Source organism: Alexandromys fortis, unplaced genomic scaffold, assembly GCF_014885135.2.
Source record: "Alexandromys fortis isolate MF-2015 unplaced genomic scaffold, M_Fortis_MF-2015_v1.1 scaffold_1, whole genome shotgun sequence".
In the NCBI taxonomy this organism is placed as follows: domain Eukaryota; kingdom Metazoa; phylum Chordata; class Mammalia; order Rodentia; family Cricetidae; genus Alexandromys; species Alexandromys fortis.
In genome coordinates this window covers 29296977-29313598 of record NW_026067927.1, presented here as the reverse complement: position 1 = coordinate 29313598, position 16622 = coordinate 29296977, and the positions used below count along the sequence as shown (strand labels likewise).

Here is a 16622-nt window from a genome sequence, read left to right as displayed (position 1 = left end):
AGGAACCAGGCACAAAAGTGGTGCACAGACACCAGCCATACACGTAATAAACTAAACTGCCAGCCTATTTCCAGATGCTCAGAACCTGCTAGCACCTGGTACTGATAGCCTTTCTTATTCACTCACTCTATCAGCTATGTAGTGATAGTTCATACTGTTTCAAGTTTTTATGAGCATCCAAAAATAAAAATCCAACACACACACCCTTAAACAGAGAACACTAAAGGTAATTTTATGACCCAAAATTATCCTTTTTAAAACATGTATATTATAACTTTAAAAATTTTTTTAGATTTATGTGTGTCAATGTTATGCCTGCTTGTATCTATGCACACCACATTCGCACCTGGTGCCTGCGGAAGTCAGAAATGGGAGTCCGATCCCCTGGATCCCTGGAGTTATAGATAGTTGGAAACCACTTTGAGAATACTGGGAATCAAATCCGGGTGGGTCCTTGCAATCTCCCAGCCCCTCAAAATCATCCTCACAGAATAAATGCTGCACTGCTCCCAGGGATACCCAACTACACAGGGTTGTTTTCTTGTTTAAAAATAGCACACAGAATTCTGTCTGCTTTCTGCAGTTTCACATCTCTCTGCTGTCACTTTTTGCTATTAATGGTGCTCCTGCCTCCAGCACTTTCTTCTTCACCCGCTCTCTCCTCAAGCAGAGCTGAGAAAATGGACAACCAGGGTTGCTAGAATTACATCGGCAAAGGCTAGAGCAGGCTGAGAGAGAGCATAAAGGATCCTTCAGGCAGAAAAGACAACACTATTCTCCTGTCATTCTACACAATGTCCTAGATACCAAGCTTGGCAACTAAGAAATTTTGAAAAGCTAAACTTCTTAGGCGTTTCTCAAAATGGTGAGGTTGTTAGGAAGACCACAGGTTCTCACCCTGAAGCCCATGCTAGCCTCAAACTCAGGATCCTCCTGCCTCAACTTTCCAAGCGCCTGGGACAACAGGCTTGTCCCGGCAAAAGCATCTAGACTGTCTTAAATGTGGCTTAAATCTAGCTTCCAAACACCCACTACATTGGTCAAAATCCGAGTACCTACTTGGAATGAGAGGCATTCACAAGGGCCCAAAGATGTTACAGTTGGCCAGTTATGACAGTGTAACCTTTAAATCTCAGCCTCAGGAGCAGAGGGGGGCATAAGGACCTCTGTGAGTTTGAAATCATCCTGGTCTACATAGATAGTTCCAGGCCAGCTAGGGCTATATAATGAGATCCTGATTTTTGTTTTGTTTTAAAAAAATTACAACTTAGAAGAATTCAACATTTCTTGCGAAAAGGTAAAAGCACACAAGAACGCACACACACAGATTCTAAAGAATATTCTAATATGAATATTCAATGTTTTCTTGAATTTTAGAAAGCCTTGTGTTATTAGCAAAAACAGGTAAGAAAGCTCACTGTCTTAAATGTTACTTCCCAGCACTAAACTTTAAACCAGGACCTTTTTCAAGCTATCCACTAGAGGTGGATCCCAGAGGGAGGGCTCCACTTTCTCCTTCCCAGAGCCCCAGGCTACGGAGAAAAAGTGAGAGGCACACATTACCTCTCACACGAACTAGCTGAGAAATGACATGCTGTGTATCTGCCACGCTCCTGGGCCAATCACCACTCTTCCAGCCGCCTCCACCCACAGACTTAAACACAACTTCACCAATTGCAACAGGATCCTGGGTGGGACTTCCGCAATCATTTTAGGCTTAACTACCACCATCTCATCACTGCCAGCAGGGATGATCAGGAAGAGGAGACAGTCTAAAACTTTCAACTCAAGCTCAATTTCCAAAGAAAGGAACAAGTTGGAAGACATAGGCAACTGTTAAAACTCAAACAGCCTCATCCTCCCCACCCCCCAAATAACTGTTTTAAAGAAAACATGAAAATGCAAACTATCCAGACTTTTGAAGACCAGCTAGGTGCTCAGTTTTCAGTCAACTGCTGGGCCCTTAAATTCTCCTCTGGCCCAATTTTGGCTGCAGAGCTTTCTGACAACGTGCAGCTCTCCTTACCCACCCACCGAGGCCCACTGAAGGTCACTGAATGCTTCCTGTACAGCAGAAAAAAAATGGCTTTCAAAATCTTGTGCCTTTGCCAAAGGACCCCCAAATTCTTCTTCCTGGTTCTGAACTACCACCTTCACATCAGACAGACAGAACTGACAAGATCCCATCTCATCAAATTTTACAGTACCTCGAAATCTAATACCAAAATTCTACCATAGACAATTTCTCCAAATATCTTTTTCAGAGGTAGAGGAGCAGGGGGGTCCGCCTTCAGAATTAGAGACCAGCACGGGCCTAGACACAAGGTTCCCCTCTCACAGCTTTGGAGGCAATCACTATTTTCATCTACTTGTCCCTAAGGCCCTGGCGATCCACTATCACGATTTATTCTACATGCTTCCAAGATAAACCTGTTGCTGGGAAAGAGCGGGTTAATTTCGACAGATGCGTACACAATTAAGTCTAAAACCAGCGGGTGGCCGGAAAGGAAGAGACTGAGGAGGTTGGAGATGACACCACCAGCCCCACCTGGGGTGGGGGTCTGTCCACCAGCCTAAGTGTCTGTCTTATACACAAGTCTATGGGCCCACAGCACACCAGAGAGAAAGTGGAGAGGAATGGCTGTGGGCGGACTTCAACCACGCCGGGCCTAAAAGGCCCGACATCCATCCTGCTCCAGGCCGTGACACGCAAGTGTCCCGAGAGCCCCCTGAGAACCCCTGAGACCTGCTCTCTGGCCTTCCACAGGCAGGAGCACCCAAGACTCAGCTTGGGCCAGGCTGGGCTTCCCGGAACTAGTCCAGCCCTGACACTGGCCCAAGAAAGTCCCACAGGCCCAACCCAAACCCAAGCCCGAAGGGACCCTAGGCCAAGCCTTGAACCCTGCCCCAAGGGACTCCAGGCCCAATTCTGACCCTAGCCCAAGGGACTTCAGGCTCAACTCAGATCCCTACCCAATCAACTCCAGGCCCAGCCCAAACACAAGCACGAAGAGGCCCGGAGCTCAACTCTGACCCCTGCCCAAGTGACCCCAGACCCTAGTCCTGACCCAAGCCCGCAGGGATCCCAGTCCAAAGGGCACCAGGCCCGATTCTGACTCGGGTCCAAAGGGACCCCAGACCCACCCCTGAGAGACCCCGGCCCGCCGACCCTAGGCGCACCTTGACGTGGAAGCGGATGAGCGCCAGGCGGATGCAGTGGGCCATGCAGACCGGTGGCAAGAACCAGACCTTGGGCGGTGGCGTGCCCTTGTTCTGGACATGGCTGACGATCTGCTGCGCCGTCTGGCGCTCATTGCCCTGCCGCTTGACCCACTCGTGCAGCCGGGCCTTCTCGAGCGCGCCGTTGAAGAAGACGAAGAGCTCGATGTTGCCGCCGAAGCAGGCCTTGGCCAGAGCCGCCAGGTAGCCGAGCATGTGGTTCCACTGGCCGCCGCTCACCCAGTCGGTGTAGAAGCCACCGTAGAGGCGGTGCAGGCAGTTGTCGGCATCCACCAGCAGGCGCAGCGGGGTCTGCGGGGGCCGCTGCCGCCCGCCGCCCACCAGACTGCCCCGGGCCAGCTTCTGCAGCTCCACCGGCACCACGGCGCTCGGACAGTGCTTCTCGATGTAGTCCTGGAAGCCCTGCACGCCCATGGCGGCGGCGGGGCGGGCGCGCGCGGGCGGCGGCGGGGCCGGCGGCGGCGGGGCGGGGGGCGGCGGGGCCGTGGCGCGGCCGGCGGGCGCGGGCAGCCTCAGGGCGGGCTGGGGCTGGCCGGGGGCGCGCTCACGGCCGCCTCGGCCGCCATGTGCTGCCACCTCCCAGGGCCATGTCTGGGGAGGGACCTGCGCCGCCGCCGCGCTGCGAGGCCGAGGCCGCTGCTGGGCCGGGCGGGGCGGCGCTGACGTCGGGCCCGCCCGCGCGGACGCGGAAGGCGGAAGAGGCGGCGCCGGGCCGCGGCCGGGTTCCCCGGGGCGGCGGCGGGGCGGAGAAGGAGGAGCGCGGTTAGGGCTGTCGGGCCCTTAGGGGGCCGCGGCCGGGCGGGCTCAGGGAGGCGCCAGGGCCCGTGCAGGCCGCGCCCCGAGGCCACAGGCCTCCGAGGCCGGCCCCGCCCCGCGCGCGGCTGCGGGCTCGGGAGGCGTGGCCGGCAGCTCGCGCTCCTCCTCCGCCGCGCGTGTCGCGCGCCGGGGCGAGCGAGCCAGGAACCTGGGAGTGCGAGTCGCTGTGGAGGACAGGGGCGACAAGATGGCGTCGCTCCCGGGACCGGGCCGTGACTTGACGGCCTCGCGTCAGAGCCCGGCTAAGGAGACTCCCCGAGAGCCGCAAGCCTCCCCGCGTTGCGCCGCCCTCCGGAGACGGCCGGACGTGCGCTGCCTCGGGGGTGCCTGAGAAGGCCGCTAGGATCCCGCTAAACCCGGGCGGCGACGGTACGTATGCAGTGCCGAGACCAAACGTTCTGAAAGCGAAGTCCCTGCCAGTGCGCCTGGGCGTCTGGAAGGAGCTGGGGATGTGGCTCGGCTGGCACAGTGCTTGTCTGGCAGGCACAAGCGCAGGGCTCGACGCCTTCTGAAAGTGGAGGCAGGAGGCGCAGAAGTTCAAGGTCATCTCCGTCCAATCGGAAGCCAGTCTGGGCTACAGGAGACCCGTCTCCCCCCCCCCCAAAAAAAAAGAAAAGAAAACAGTTTAAAGGAGCGGTTTTTGCTTACCTCCAGCTCCTCATCTGTTCTTTTTCTGAGTAAGCCGGTGCTGGAGCGGGGTGCACCAGACACAGGAGTGACCCATCACGCACAACTGCTGGGCACCAAGTCCGTGCAGACCCAAAGCCCTCGTCAGTCTCCGAGAAGAGGCAAACGGAATTCTGTAGGGTTTTTTTATTTTTTCCTTTTTAAAGAATATTTTTTATTCGTTGACCGTTTCGTACATGTGAACAATGTAACGTGATCATAACACCTCATTCTTAGTCTCAAGCACGGGCCCCTGTGACGTAAATAAAACGCTGTTGGAGCCTTGATGGATGTTTAAAGCCCGATAAGTTATGCCGCTTACGGATGAAATTAGTGATGAGGGCAGGGTTCCATGTTATGTAGAAAGTGGAGTTCTTAGAGACTCGCTAAATAATAACACCCCCGAAATAGCTAAATGTTTTGGAATTCATGGTTAGTGTTCAAGATTGGGCATGAGTCTCCGTCACTTGTATTTTCATTAACAAGATTACAGTCCACATATTTTCATCCAATTGTTTAGGTTTGGGTTTATTCTTGTTTGCTGGTCTGTTTGGGCAGAGCTGGTGGACAACCCAGGGCCTTGCACATGCTTCGTCAACCTTTGCCACCGCTGACTTGTTTTTATTTCTTTTTAAATTTTTGCTTTTATTATTTTAAAAAAAAAAGGAAAAAACGTTTGTGCTGTATTCATGGTTCTGGAAATAAATGTACTTTTCATCTTAAGACAGGAACGCCAAGGTTCTGGAGGTGGACCATCAAATCTGTGTCACCTTCTCTGGTCCTTCTGGGAGAACCCTGACTTTCTTTGACCTCCCAGGTTGTTCTACAGATGCTAATACTATTGAATTTGTCCTCACTTCCTCCTCCCGTGATTAGTGATGGGGGGAATGTTTGGCTAACAACACTGTAAATAAAACTTAAATTTTCTAAATACTAAGGTAAAAGCAAGCCCTATTTATAAATGCTACAACTTCTTATATGCTTGAGAATACAATGTGATTGGGTCATGATTAAAGGACTTTTTTCTTCATTTGGTCTTTAGGCTGTATTAGAGAAACTTTTCATGAAGAGATTAACAAGCTATTGAGAAAAAAAACAACTGAAAAATAAAAATGTTAAAAACTGCATAAGCATAGGCTTCACACGAATTACCAAATAAAAGTAATATTACTGGCCTTGCTAGGGTGCGTACACCTTTAATCTCAGCATTCGGGTTGCAGAAGCAAGTGAAGTTCTGTGGGTTCAAGGCCAGTCTGGTGTACATAATGAGTTCCAGGACAGCTACTGCTACATAGAGATACCCTGTCTCCAAAAAAAAAAAAAAAAAAAAAAGAAAGAAAAAAACATATATAATTAGTAGATTAATAGAGAAAGAAAGCCAACCACAGCGTGGAAAATTTTCCAAGCCAGTGAGAGAAATGCTTGCTTTTAACTCTTTTCCATTTTAACTTGTTTCTGATTGGTTAATTCATTACAACTTAAAGCAGGACAATATTGCCATTTTGGGTTTGGGAGTTTTGGATTGGGTTTGGGGAATTTTCTTTAACAGGATTTCACTCATAGCCTGAGATAACCTGGAATTCACTATGAAATCCAGCCAGCCTCAATTTCCAGCAATCCGCCTGACTTAATCTCTAGAGTTCTGGGATTTCAGATGTAAGACACAATGCCTAATGAAAATATTAACAATAACTGTGGTGGAGAACTCTTTCTTATCCATGTGGTCCATAACCAAGATTAGAGAAACCCCAGGCCACAGCTAAGTCTGGACCCTGTGGCTATGAAGAGGTACAGTAGTCCCTGCTTGGGATTTGAACCTGCAGTGTTGCCTAGACCTGACCTGTTGATTGGTTATTACTTCAGAGTCCCCACAGAGCACAGGCTTTTTCTGCAGTCTTAGGGCTTTTCCTGTTTGGGGGCTTCTGCTACTCTGGGATTAGGAGGCCTTTTCTTCTCAGTTAGGTGGGTTAAAAATGCTGTTCTCGTCACAGCTATGAATTCATCTTCCCTTTCAGCTATTTTAAAAATACATTTTAAAAGTTTTAAGTTATGAGCCAGTAGGAAAGTAAAATTAGTTTGTATAAAATCTAACTTGAGCAATTGTCTTAGTTAGGCTTTCTCTTGCTGTGTTAAAACACCGTAACCATGGGCCCCTTGGCCCAAAAAGAGTTCATTTTGCTTGCACTCCAGTTTCTCAGTCCTTCATGAAAGGAGCAAGAACTCAAACAGTGGGACCTGGAGGCAGGAGCTCATGCAGTGGCTGTGGAGGAGAGCTGCTTACTGGCTTGCTCACCATGGCTTGCTCAACCTGCTTGCTTATACATCCCAGCACCACCAGCCCGGGATGGCACCACCCACTACTGGCTGCACCCTCCCCACTAATTAAGAAAATGCCTTACAGGCTTGCCTACAGCCCGATCTTGTGGAGGGGTGTCTCAATTGAGGATCCCGCCTCTTAAATGGCTTTAGCTTGTACTAACAGCACAGATAAAGAACAGACTCCTGAAATGATTATCATATGATGGGTTATTTACCAACTCAGCCGAAGGTCCCCGCACTTCCCTGGTTGCTGGTGTTTCTTACCTGCCTGTCCGTACTAGTGGAGGCTGTTTGGTGTCCTTTTCGTGTGTCCACTGTCCCACTTCTTGCCATCTTAAGCCAACCTCTCCAACATCCCTCTTTACCTGGGCATCATACCTTGTGGACTCCCACCCAGTGCTCCTGAACTTCGATTTCTATAGGCCAGGATATAAAGGAGAGAACAGAAGTGTCTGACTGTACTGTAACCAGGATTGTAGTGAGGTTTTCTGAATCAACAGGCCTCTGCCTTTTCCCGTAGAATAATGAATGGGATTTAGGGGTGTGTTGCTGTCCTTCGAGAACCATGTTCTTATTTTCCTCCCACGTCCCATATTGGGAGTACAAAGGGAGGAGAGTGACTCCTAGCCCTAGATTATTAAATTGTTTACAAACTTTGGAACTGTATAGGAAGTGGAAGGTCTGTAATTGGTCCCCTGCGCCTTTCCAGCATGCTCATAGTTCTGTTTGGCTGGTCCTCTGGCCCTGTGATAGCTAGCATGAATGGGGACGGCTGATGAACATGTATCACATGCTACAAACAATTGACATGTCAATTACCTTTTTTTTCTTTCAGATTTCCAGAGGCTGTTGTGTTAATTGCAAAGTATCTCCAGGACCAAACAAAAATAACTTACTCAGCAACATCAAGGCTCATTTCCAAAGCCACAAATATTGCAAGACATACATCAGTGGCCAGATCCGTAGGTCCTATCCAACAGGTCAGCTGCAGCTGCTGACTCTGCTGAGAAAGCACTAGTGTCACCACTTAACAGGGACAACGTTTTCTCAGGCTGGGAAAGATAGGTCCCCCCACATGGGTGAAAGCAGCCGGCACTGCTGCTGGACGTAGGTTCTCAGGGTTTCATCTTACATTTTCAACCTAAAGAGCACTGCCTGCTTTTGACATTTTTATAGTGGTATATTGTTTGTGTTTTAATAAATAAAGTTTGCCTGAAGATCAGAGGGCAAAGTAACCATACTAGGCAGCCATAGAGGCCAGGGAGTGGTGACACACACCTTTAATCCCAGCAGAGGGATCTCTTGTTAGTTCAAGGCCATTCTGGGCTACACAGGATTGAATCTGTCTAAAAGAGAAACAGCTCACACAAAGGTGATCCCAGCACTCAGGATCACGTGCCTTTAATCCCAACACTAGGGAGACGAGTGGGAACAATATAGCTGGGTGGAGAGAGGAATATAAAGGGTAGAGACAGGGACTCAGTGGAGTCTGAGGGTTTGTAGACACAGGATCTTGCCCCTTCAGTCTGAAGATTTGGTAGAGGTAAAATATCTCTCTAGTAGTGGTTAGCTGCCTTGCTTTTCTGATCTTTAGGTTGAACCCCAGTGTCTGTCTCTGGGTTTTTATTATTCATGCTACACATTTTCTTTTGGGGAGGGTGGAGAGTGTATGTTGCCCCTGCACACGTGTGTGGGGAGGCCCATGTCAGCATGGGTTGTCTTCTGTCTACCTCCATCCTCTTTTGTTAAAAAGGCTTAACCTGTTTTGGCTAGGCTAACTGGCCAGTGAGACCCCAGGATTCACCTGCTGTACCCATCCCATGCTGGGGTAACAAATGCTTCCACCATACCCAGTTTTTATGTGGGTACCATGAACGAGAAATCATGTCCTCATATTTGTGTAGAAGCACATCCCCAGGCAACATCCCCAGCCCCTTTTGTTGTCTCTCTTGTTTATTAGCCATTATGCTATCCAAACTTGTGTCTAGATGGCTTTGGGCCAAATCAGAAATAGCTGTGCTCAAGAGAAGAGTTGCTGAGGACTTTGGAATGAGGGGTATATGTTCCCTAGGCAACTTGCAAGAGGTGACCCAGGCAGTAGTGGAAGCTGTTGTGCTGCAATCTTGTTTAGAGAAAGAACTTTCTAGTCATTCCATAAATGCTGCCTGGTAGAATGTAGGTTTTTGGAGAAAGGCACTCACTCTAATGCCCAGGCTGGCCTCCCACTGCTGACCCTCCAGCCTCCGCCTTTTGTGTACTGAGGCTTCAGAAGTGCATTACCACCCTCAGCTACTGAACGATTGAGTGGATGAAATTTTTATTTTCAAGTGTGATAGAAATCCAATGGAGGCTTTTGTTTTTTTGTGTTTTTTTTTTTTTAAGTTTTGAGACAGGGTTTCTCTGTGTAACTACAGTGGATGTCCTAGAACTTAGTAGACCAGGCTGGCCTCACACTCAAGGGAAATCTGCCTGCCTCTGCCTTTCAAGAACTGGAATTAAAGGCATGGGCCACCATTGCCTAGTCCAATTGAAGTTTTTAAGAAATTCATGCAAGTACAAAGTGATTTTAAGGTTTGACCATTTCTAGATTAGTAATTTAGTAATCCATTGCACTTGTGCAAACAATACAATGTTTCCAGAAAAATTACCACCTTTACACCAGAGTCTGAGAAGCTGTCCAGGCTGGAAACCTGAGCCTGCTTCTCTCTGGAAAGCACAGTCATCCTGAGAATGGTGGAGACTCCCTGCTTAGGTCTGGGACTACAGCCAAAGAGATTTGGGTTACTTGAGCTACAAGAACAAAGTGCATGTAGAAAACAGTAAGTTCTGCCTCAAACTCTGAAAGCAATGGGGACAGACCTACTGACAGCATGGCAAAGCCCCACCCTAAGATACTGAGACTGAAGAACTGCCCTTCCCCTGCTCACCATTACTGCCCCCTAAAAGTCCCCAGAATGTAGAGTAGGGAGAGCTGGTCTTGGGGAGTGGGGCCTGGAGCATCATCTGCCACATAAGGCCCTCCACACCCAGAGTCTCATCACAGTTACATGACACCTAGTCCTTTGTATAAAAGCCAGCCTTAAGCTGAGCATGGTGGCACACACCTTTAGTCTCAGTACTGGGAGGCAGACAGATGGATCTCTGAGATTTGAGGCCAGCCTGGTCTGCAGAGTTCCAGGACAACCAACCTCTGTTACACAGAGAAACTGTCTTGAAAAACCAAACCCTCGTCTTAGGGTTTCTTTGCTGTAAAGAGACACCATGGCCACGGCAGCACTTATAAAGGAAAGCATTCAATTGGGACTGGCTTTACAGTTGAGAAGTTTGGTCTGTTATCAGCATGGCAGGAAACACGGCAGCAGCTTCTATGTCTGGATCCGTGGCAGCAGGAAGAGACCGTGAGCTACTAGGCCTGGCTTGAGCACTACAGTGCTGACAAAGAAGGCCACTCAGTTTAACTGCAGCAACTGAGTTGTTGATATAGTCTATCCCATTTCAGTCTGTACACAGCCTCAAATTATGGCATGTCAGGTTTTAGTTTTTGGTTTTGGTTCTTTGAGAGAGAGTTTCTCTGAGTAGCATTCACTGTCCTGGAACTAGTTCTGTAGACCAGGCTGGCCTGGAACTCAGAGAAACACCTGCCACCACCACCCAGGTGTTGGAATTAAAGGTATGCACCATCACCACCTGACTTTTTTTCTTAAAATAAGTAATTGGGGCTGGAGAGATGGCTCAGTGGTTAAGAGAACTGGCTGCTCTTCTAGAGGACCTGGGTTCAAATCCCAGAACCCACATGGCAGCTCACAACTATCTGTAACTCCAGTTCCATGGGGTCCAACACCCTCACACGGAAAAATATGCACATAAAAAATAAATAAAATAAGCCAAGCGGCAGTGGCTCACCCTTTAATCTGAGCACTCGAGAGGCAGATGCAGGCAGATCTCTGAGTTCATAGACGAGACCAACCTAGTCTATATAGTGAGTTCCAGGACAGCCAGAGCTGTTTAACAGAGAAACCCTGTTTTTTAAAAACATAAATGAATTAGTGAATAAATAAATAAAATAATCTTGATGCTTACTTAAATTTACTGCAGTGCAGTCTGCTCTTTTTTCTTTTTGGGGGGTTTGTTGGTGGTGGTTTTTTGTTTTTGTTTTTTTGAGACAGGCTTTCCCTATAGTTTTAGAGTCTGTCCTGGAACTAGCTCTTGTAGACCAGGCTTGGTCTCAAACTCACAGAAATCTGCCTGCCTCTGCCTCCCGAGTGCTGGGATTAAAGGCATATGCCATCACTGCCCGGCTGCAGTCTGCTCTTTTAAACAGAGTGCTGTGTGTGAGATTTCTTCAACTTTTGACATCTCCTCGGGGTTAACACCTGTGTTTTTGTCCTGGGAAATTGGAGCCCCCCCCCCCCACACTTGAGCAATCCACACTGGTACACAATACAAATGGCTCTTGGGATAAGAATTCTTCGACACAGAACCCCCTTTTCTTCATCCATGCCTTTACTGGTCTCTGTCATTTTCTGAACAATTTAGCATCATTGACAGCTTGGGCTGTTTCTTTTACAGCTGATCAAGGAGCTGTTTCCATGGCTCAGTCTCACCAGTGTTGATAGATATAAATAACTTCTCTCAGGTGTCAAACCTGTTGGGATAGCTAGTTTCAGCAATAAGCAATTAAGGTTATTCAAACCAGTTTTTATAGTTTCATTAAGCTTTGGATTTCTGCTATTCCTGCCTCTGCTGAGACATGCATCACCACACCTGGCCTAGCAATAATTCCTTAAATTCTGTTTATGTAAATGAGTGTTTTGTCTACATGCATTTGTGCACTGTGTGTACTGTGCCCTGGGGGGGGGGGCGGGGTCAGAAGAGAGCACTGGATCCTTTAGGAACTGGACTTGCAAACCGTTGTGAGCCTCCAGGTGGGTGCTGGGTACCAAACCCAGGTCCTCTGGAAGGAGCAGAATTGTTCTTAACTGCGCGCCGTCTCTTCTGCCTCCACAAGTTTTTACTGTGTGTTGTTTTACTGGTTGAGCTGTCGACTTCCACTCTGTATTTTCTTGAGTACTATTAAGTGGTTTCCAGCCATTTTCACACTTTTCCGCCAAAGTGTAGAATCTCTCCATCCAACTATTGATTGACAAATTTTCACAAACAAAAACTTCCTATCTTTTCCTGCCTTCAACCATCGTCAATGAAGCCCTGAAACGGTGCTGCAGTTGTCTGTTGGGCTTCACTCTGGACGCCACACCAGGGGGTGAGACAGCCTTCAGGGAGCCGGGACAGTCAGTCACAATCTGCTAACCCATTTCTGCACAACAGCGGGCTTACTTTGTGTAGCTAATGGTTGCTCTTCTCCCAGCACGTGAGAAATCTGAGACACACTAGCTGCCACATTTCCTTGCCGGTGACATCATGAAGTGTCCCCCACGTTCTTTCCAATGCTAAAGAGACCTATTCCTCTCTAATAAGTTGTCAGTTTATTTCTTTCTTGTGAATGTTTCTGAGTGGCTTCAAGTCCACCTGCCTTATTTGCAGCTCAGATTTCCACAGGTGAAGTTCACTTTTGTCATCCACAGATAACTCTGTAACCCTACTGAGCCCTCCTCAAGGACACTGATTCTTTTTTCAACCAGTTCAACTATTTATTTTCTGAACAGAATTTTCTGTTCATGGCTCTCCAAGATTTTCTTCAGAGATGCACGCTCCATGTACCTCATGGGCTGTAGCGAGAGCTCGTGTCACACACCCCATCACCTCTGTGTGGTCCTCATGGGTTCTGTGGCAGGTTTCTGACTGGCTCCATGCTTACCCAGTATGCCCTTTGCTCTCATGCACTCGGGGTGAGAATGAGAGCTGCAGAGGAAGCTGTTACAGAGATGTTCTCTACCATCCCCCAAGAGAACTCCGCAGGATTCTAGTTAGTTGGGATTCTCGATAAGGAATATGAGGTATTATTTCCACAAGAGCAGTAGTAACTCTTCCTAAAGTCAACAGGGACTGATTGACACTTACAGCATCCTGAATGCTTTTCTCAGCAGCTCCAGGATGGCCAAATTTTCATTTCCTGCGAGATTAGCCCAATGCAGCTTTCCAATTTTAACGAGTTGTTCTCCACCAGCTGTAGTACCTTTCCATGTGTATTCTAACAGAGCAGCTAGAGTAAGCGTTCTTCAAGGTCTCCCCGTTTGTCCTCTTCACTGTTCCCTTCTCCAATATTTGGTAGAACTCACCTTTGTTGTGCACTTCAATTCCCTCTAAATCTTTGATTATCACTCCCTCTTATCACAGGATCATCAAGCGAAGCAGTCTCTCAGAAGAAGCTGGACTAAGAATATCAAAAGTCTTCATTATAGAGATCCAAAAGAGACACTGGCTGCAGATGCAGTACCATTATCAGTAAGGTTCTTAAAAATTAGATGAATTTGTGAAACTATCCCAGCCAAGAGGTCATTTTCCTCCCAGGTGACCTTTCATTTTCTGTTGTAAAAGTTTTTCCAGTGCCAGTCTGTAAAATGCTCCAATTATAGCCCATAATAACTTCATCTAGAATGGACAAACATCACTTTGGTAGACGTCAATTTGCTCAGTAGATATTCCAAACATCATACCGAAAGTCAATGTTTTCCTGGAGTTCCTGTGAGTCCTACAGTTGGTACACTAAGTTCTTTCTTTGCGTGATCACATCCTACTCCTGACGGTAGTTAACTTTCCTCCCTTCCAGATCATATGATCTGTGTCTCTCCAACACCTGGATGTTCTTGCCCTACTCATCTTTCTTCCTCAGGAGAGTTCTTCCTGGGGTGTTGTCTTAGGCTTACTATTGCTAATGATGAAACACCATGATCAAAAGCAAACTGGGAAGGTATAACACGAATTCTAATTGGTCTTAATAATAAAAACCTAGAGTCAGTTATTAGGGGGTGAAAACAGAGATCAGAAAAGCGTGAAGTCAGCCACTAGAGAGATCTTTTACCTCTACTGAATCCTCAGACTGAAAGGGCAATCCCATCTCTACAAATCCTCAGACTGCATCTCGGGCTGCATTCGGGCTCCCGTCTCCTCCTGCCTTATAGTTCTCTCTGCCCAGCCATATCACCCCTGTCTCCATTTCCCTAGTGTTGGGATTAAAGGCATGTGATCCCAAGTGTGTGAGCTCTGTTTCTCTTTTAGACCGATTCAGACTTGTGTAGCCCACACATGTGCATGCCAAACACATGAAAATGAAACATAAACACAAATTAATGTAGTTTTTAGACATGATTTCATGTATGCCAGGCTGCCTTTGAACTCAACATGCAGCTTGAACTTGAACTATTTTTTTGTTGTTTTGTTTCGTTTTTGTTTGTTTGTTTATTTTTTGAGGCAGAGTTTCTCTGTGTAATAGCCCTAGCTGTCCTGGAACTAGCTTTGTAAAACAGGCTGGCCTCGAACTCACAGAGATCTGCCTACCTCTGCCTCTGCAGTACTGGGATTAAAGGCAAGTCCTACCACCTTGACTAGACTGACCTTGAACTTCTGATTTTCCTGCCTCCACTTCCTTTCTTTTTTTTTTTCACTTTTTGCACGTGGATCTTTGATTTACATGTATGTCTGTGTCTATTAGCACTTGCATGCCCAGTGCCTGCAGGAGCCAAAAGTGAAGTTAAAGACAGGTGTAAGCCGTCATGTAAGGACGTGGGATCAGACCCAGGTCCTCTGGAAGAGCAGACAGTGCTTTGACCAGCAGAGTCCTTTCTGTGGTCTGAGTAAGAATGACCCCCACCAGCTCACACCAGGGAGTGGCACTATTTGGGAAGGATTAAGAGGTGTTGCCTTGGGCTGGAGAGATGGCTCAGTGGTTAAGAGCATTGCCTGCTCTTCCAAAGATCCTGAGTTCAATTCCCAGCAACCACTTGGTGGCTCACAACCATCCGTAATGGGGTCTGGTGCTCTTCTGGCCTGCAGGCATACACACAGATAGAACACTGTATATATAATAAATAAATAAATAATTTAATAAAATTGTTGGAGGAAGGGTGCCACTGGGGATGGGCTTTGAGCTTTCAAAAACCCATGCCAATTCCAGAGTCTCTCTTGACTCATCAGCTACTTCTCTGGTATGCTTGCCTGTCCCTCTGTTCCCTACCATGATGATAATGGACTAAACCTCTGAAACAGTAAGCCAGCCCCGGTGAAATGCTTTCCTTTATAAGAGCTGCCTTGGTCACAGTGTCCCTTCACAGCAGTGTGACAGTGACTAAGACACCATCTTCCTAACCCCTGACTCCTGTTTTGAAGTTCTGGAATTTACAGTTGTAAACACCAGTTTAAGCAGCACTGAGGATTGAACCCAAGGCTTTATAGATGCGAGGAAAGCACTGAAGCCAGAAGTTGCCTTAGTTACTGTTCCATTGCTATGAGGAGACACGTAACTTGATGATTGCACACTGAAAAGCCACCAAGGTCGGGTAGTAGCAGCACACACTTTAATCCTAGCACTTGGGAGGCAGAGTCAGGCAGGTCTGTTTGAGGCCAGCCTGGTCTACTGAGCGAGTTTCAGAAGAACACCCAGGGCTGCACAGAGAAACCGTTTCAGGGTGTGTGTGGCAGGGGTGGGAGAGGACTACCTGAAGGACGAACAACTATGTAACCATGGTTCCGAGAAGAGGGAGGCTTCATGAAATATACACAGTGGAATAGCATTTTCCTGAATTAACAAGAGGATTCAGGGCTTGCTTGAGGACCAAAGGTGTGAGTGTGAGTGCCACCACCCCAGCAATAACAGATTTTAAAAGTTTACCTCCAAAAGTAAACATTGTAACAGGTGCCCACCCACGCCCCTGTCGCCACACGAACAGAGTAGCGCAGGAATGACACTCCATTGCCATCAGAGACAGCACCACCTACTTCCTGAGAACCACGAACTATTTACCCAGCAAAGTCTTGTTTCAAGGGCCAAGAAGATGACGTGGTGCGTAAATGTGCCTGTTATGCAAACTGGACAACCTGAGTTAGAGCCCAGGATCACCCAATGGAAAGGGACAAGGGAGTCCTAAAAGTTGTCTTCTGCCTGCACAGACTGGGGCGTGTGCACATGCACCCCACACAAACACAAAACAATGACCTTTACATGGATCTTTCAAGAACAAAGGAAATATAAGGACCCTTTCAAGTATAAAATAGCAAAAGACTGGCCCCATAACAAACGCTAGATGAGCCAGTCATGGTGGCTCCCACCTGTAACTCCACCGCTTGGAGGCTGGGACAGCACATACTAAGACGCTGTCACAAATAGAAGTTAAATGATATCCTTTTGGCCTGAGGAAATCATACCAGATGGAAAGTCGTGCTTATGCAAACGAAGAGAACAGAAACAATACTGCATAGCTGTAGGGATAAGTCCCACCCCTTAGGGGGCGTGTTCGCCTCAGGCTAAAGTTCTCCTATAAAATTGGTGAGCGTGCTCCCAGCGCTCTCTTCTGCTTTCCTGGTCTCCGTGGGAACGGTGGTTCTGGAAGTCTATTCCTCCATTAAAGCTGTCTATATTTTGACAATCTGTCTGCATTCGCTCACGCCGTTACATTTTGGCGTCCAAC

The 16622-nt window shown here is 47.8% G+C and overlaps 1 protein-coding gene and 1 pseudogene across 1 annotated transcript in view; both read right to left on the bottom strand.

Moving 5' to 3' along the window:
* The window catches only part of Fam120a (family with sequence similarity 120 member A), an 81360-nt gene extending 77638 nt beyond the window's left edge, over positions 1-3722 (bottom strand). Inside the window, exon 1 of the mRNA XM_050144180.1 lies at positions 3181-3722. Within this exon, the coding sequence (XP_050000137.1) occupies positions 3181-3654 (474 nt within the window). The 5' untranslated portion in view covers positions 3655-3722. The remainder of the gene's footprint in view (positions 1-3180) is intronic.
* Positions 3723-12915: 9193 nt separating this feature from the next.
* Positions 12916-16622, bottom strand: part of LOC126502511 (kinesin-like protein KIF11) — a 40428-nt pseudogene continuing 36721 nt past the window's right edge.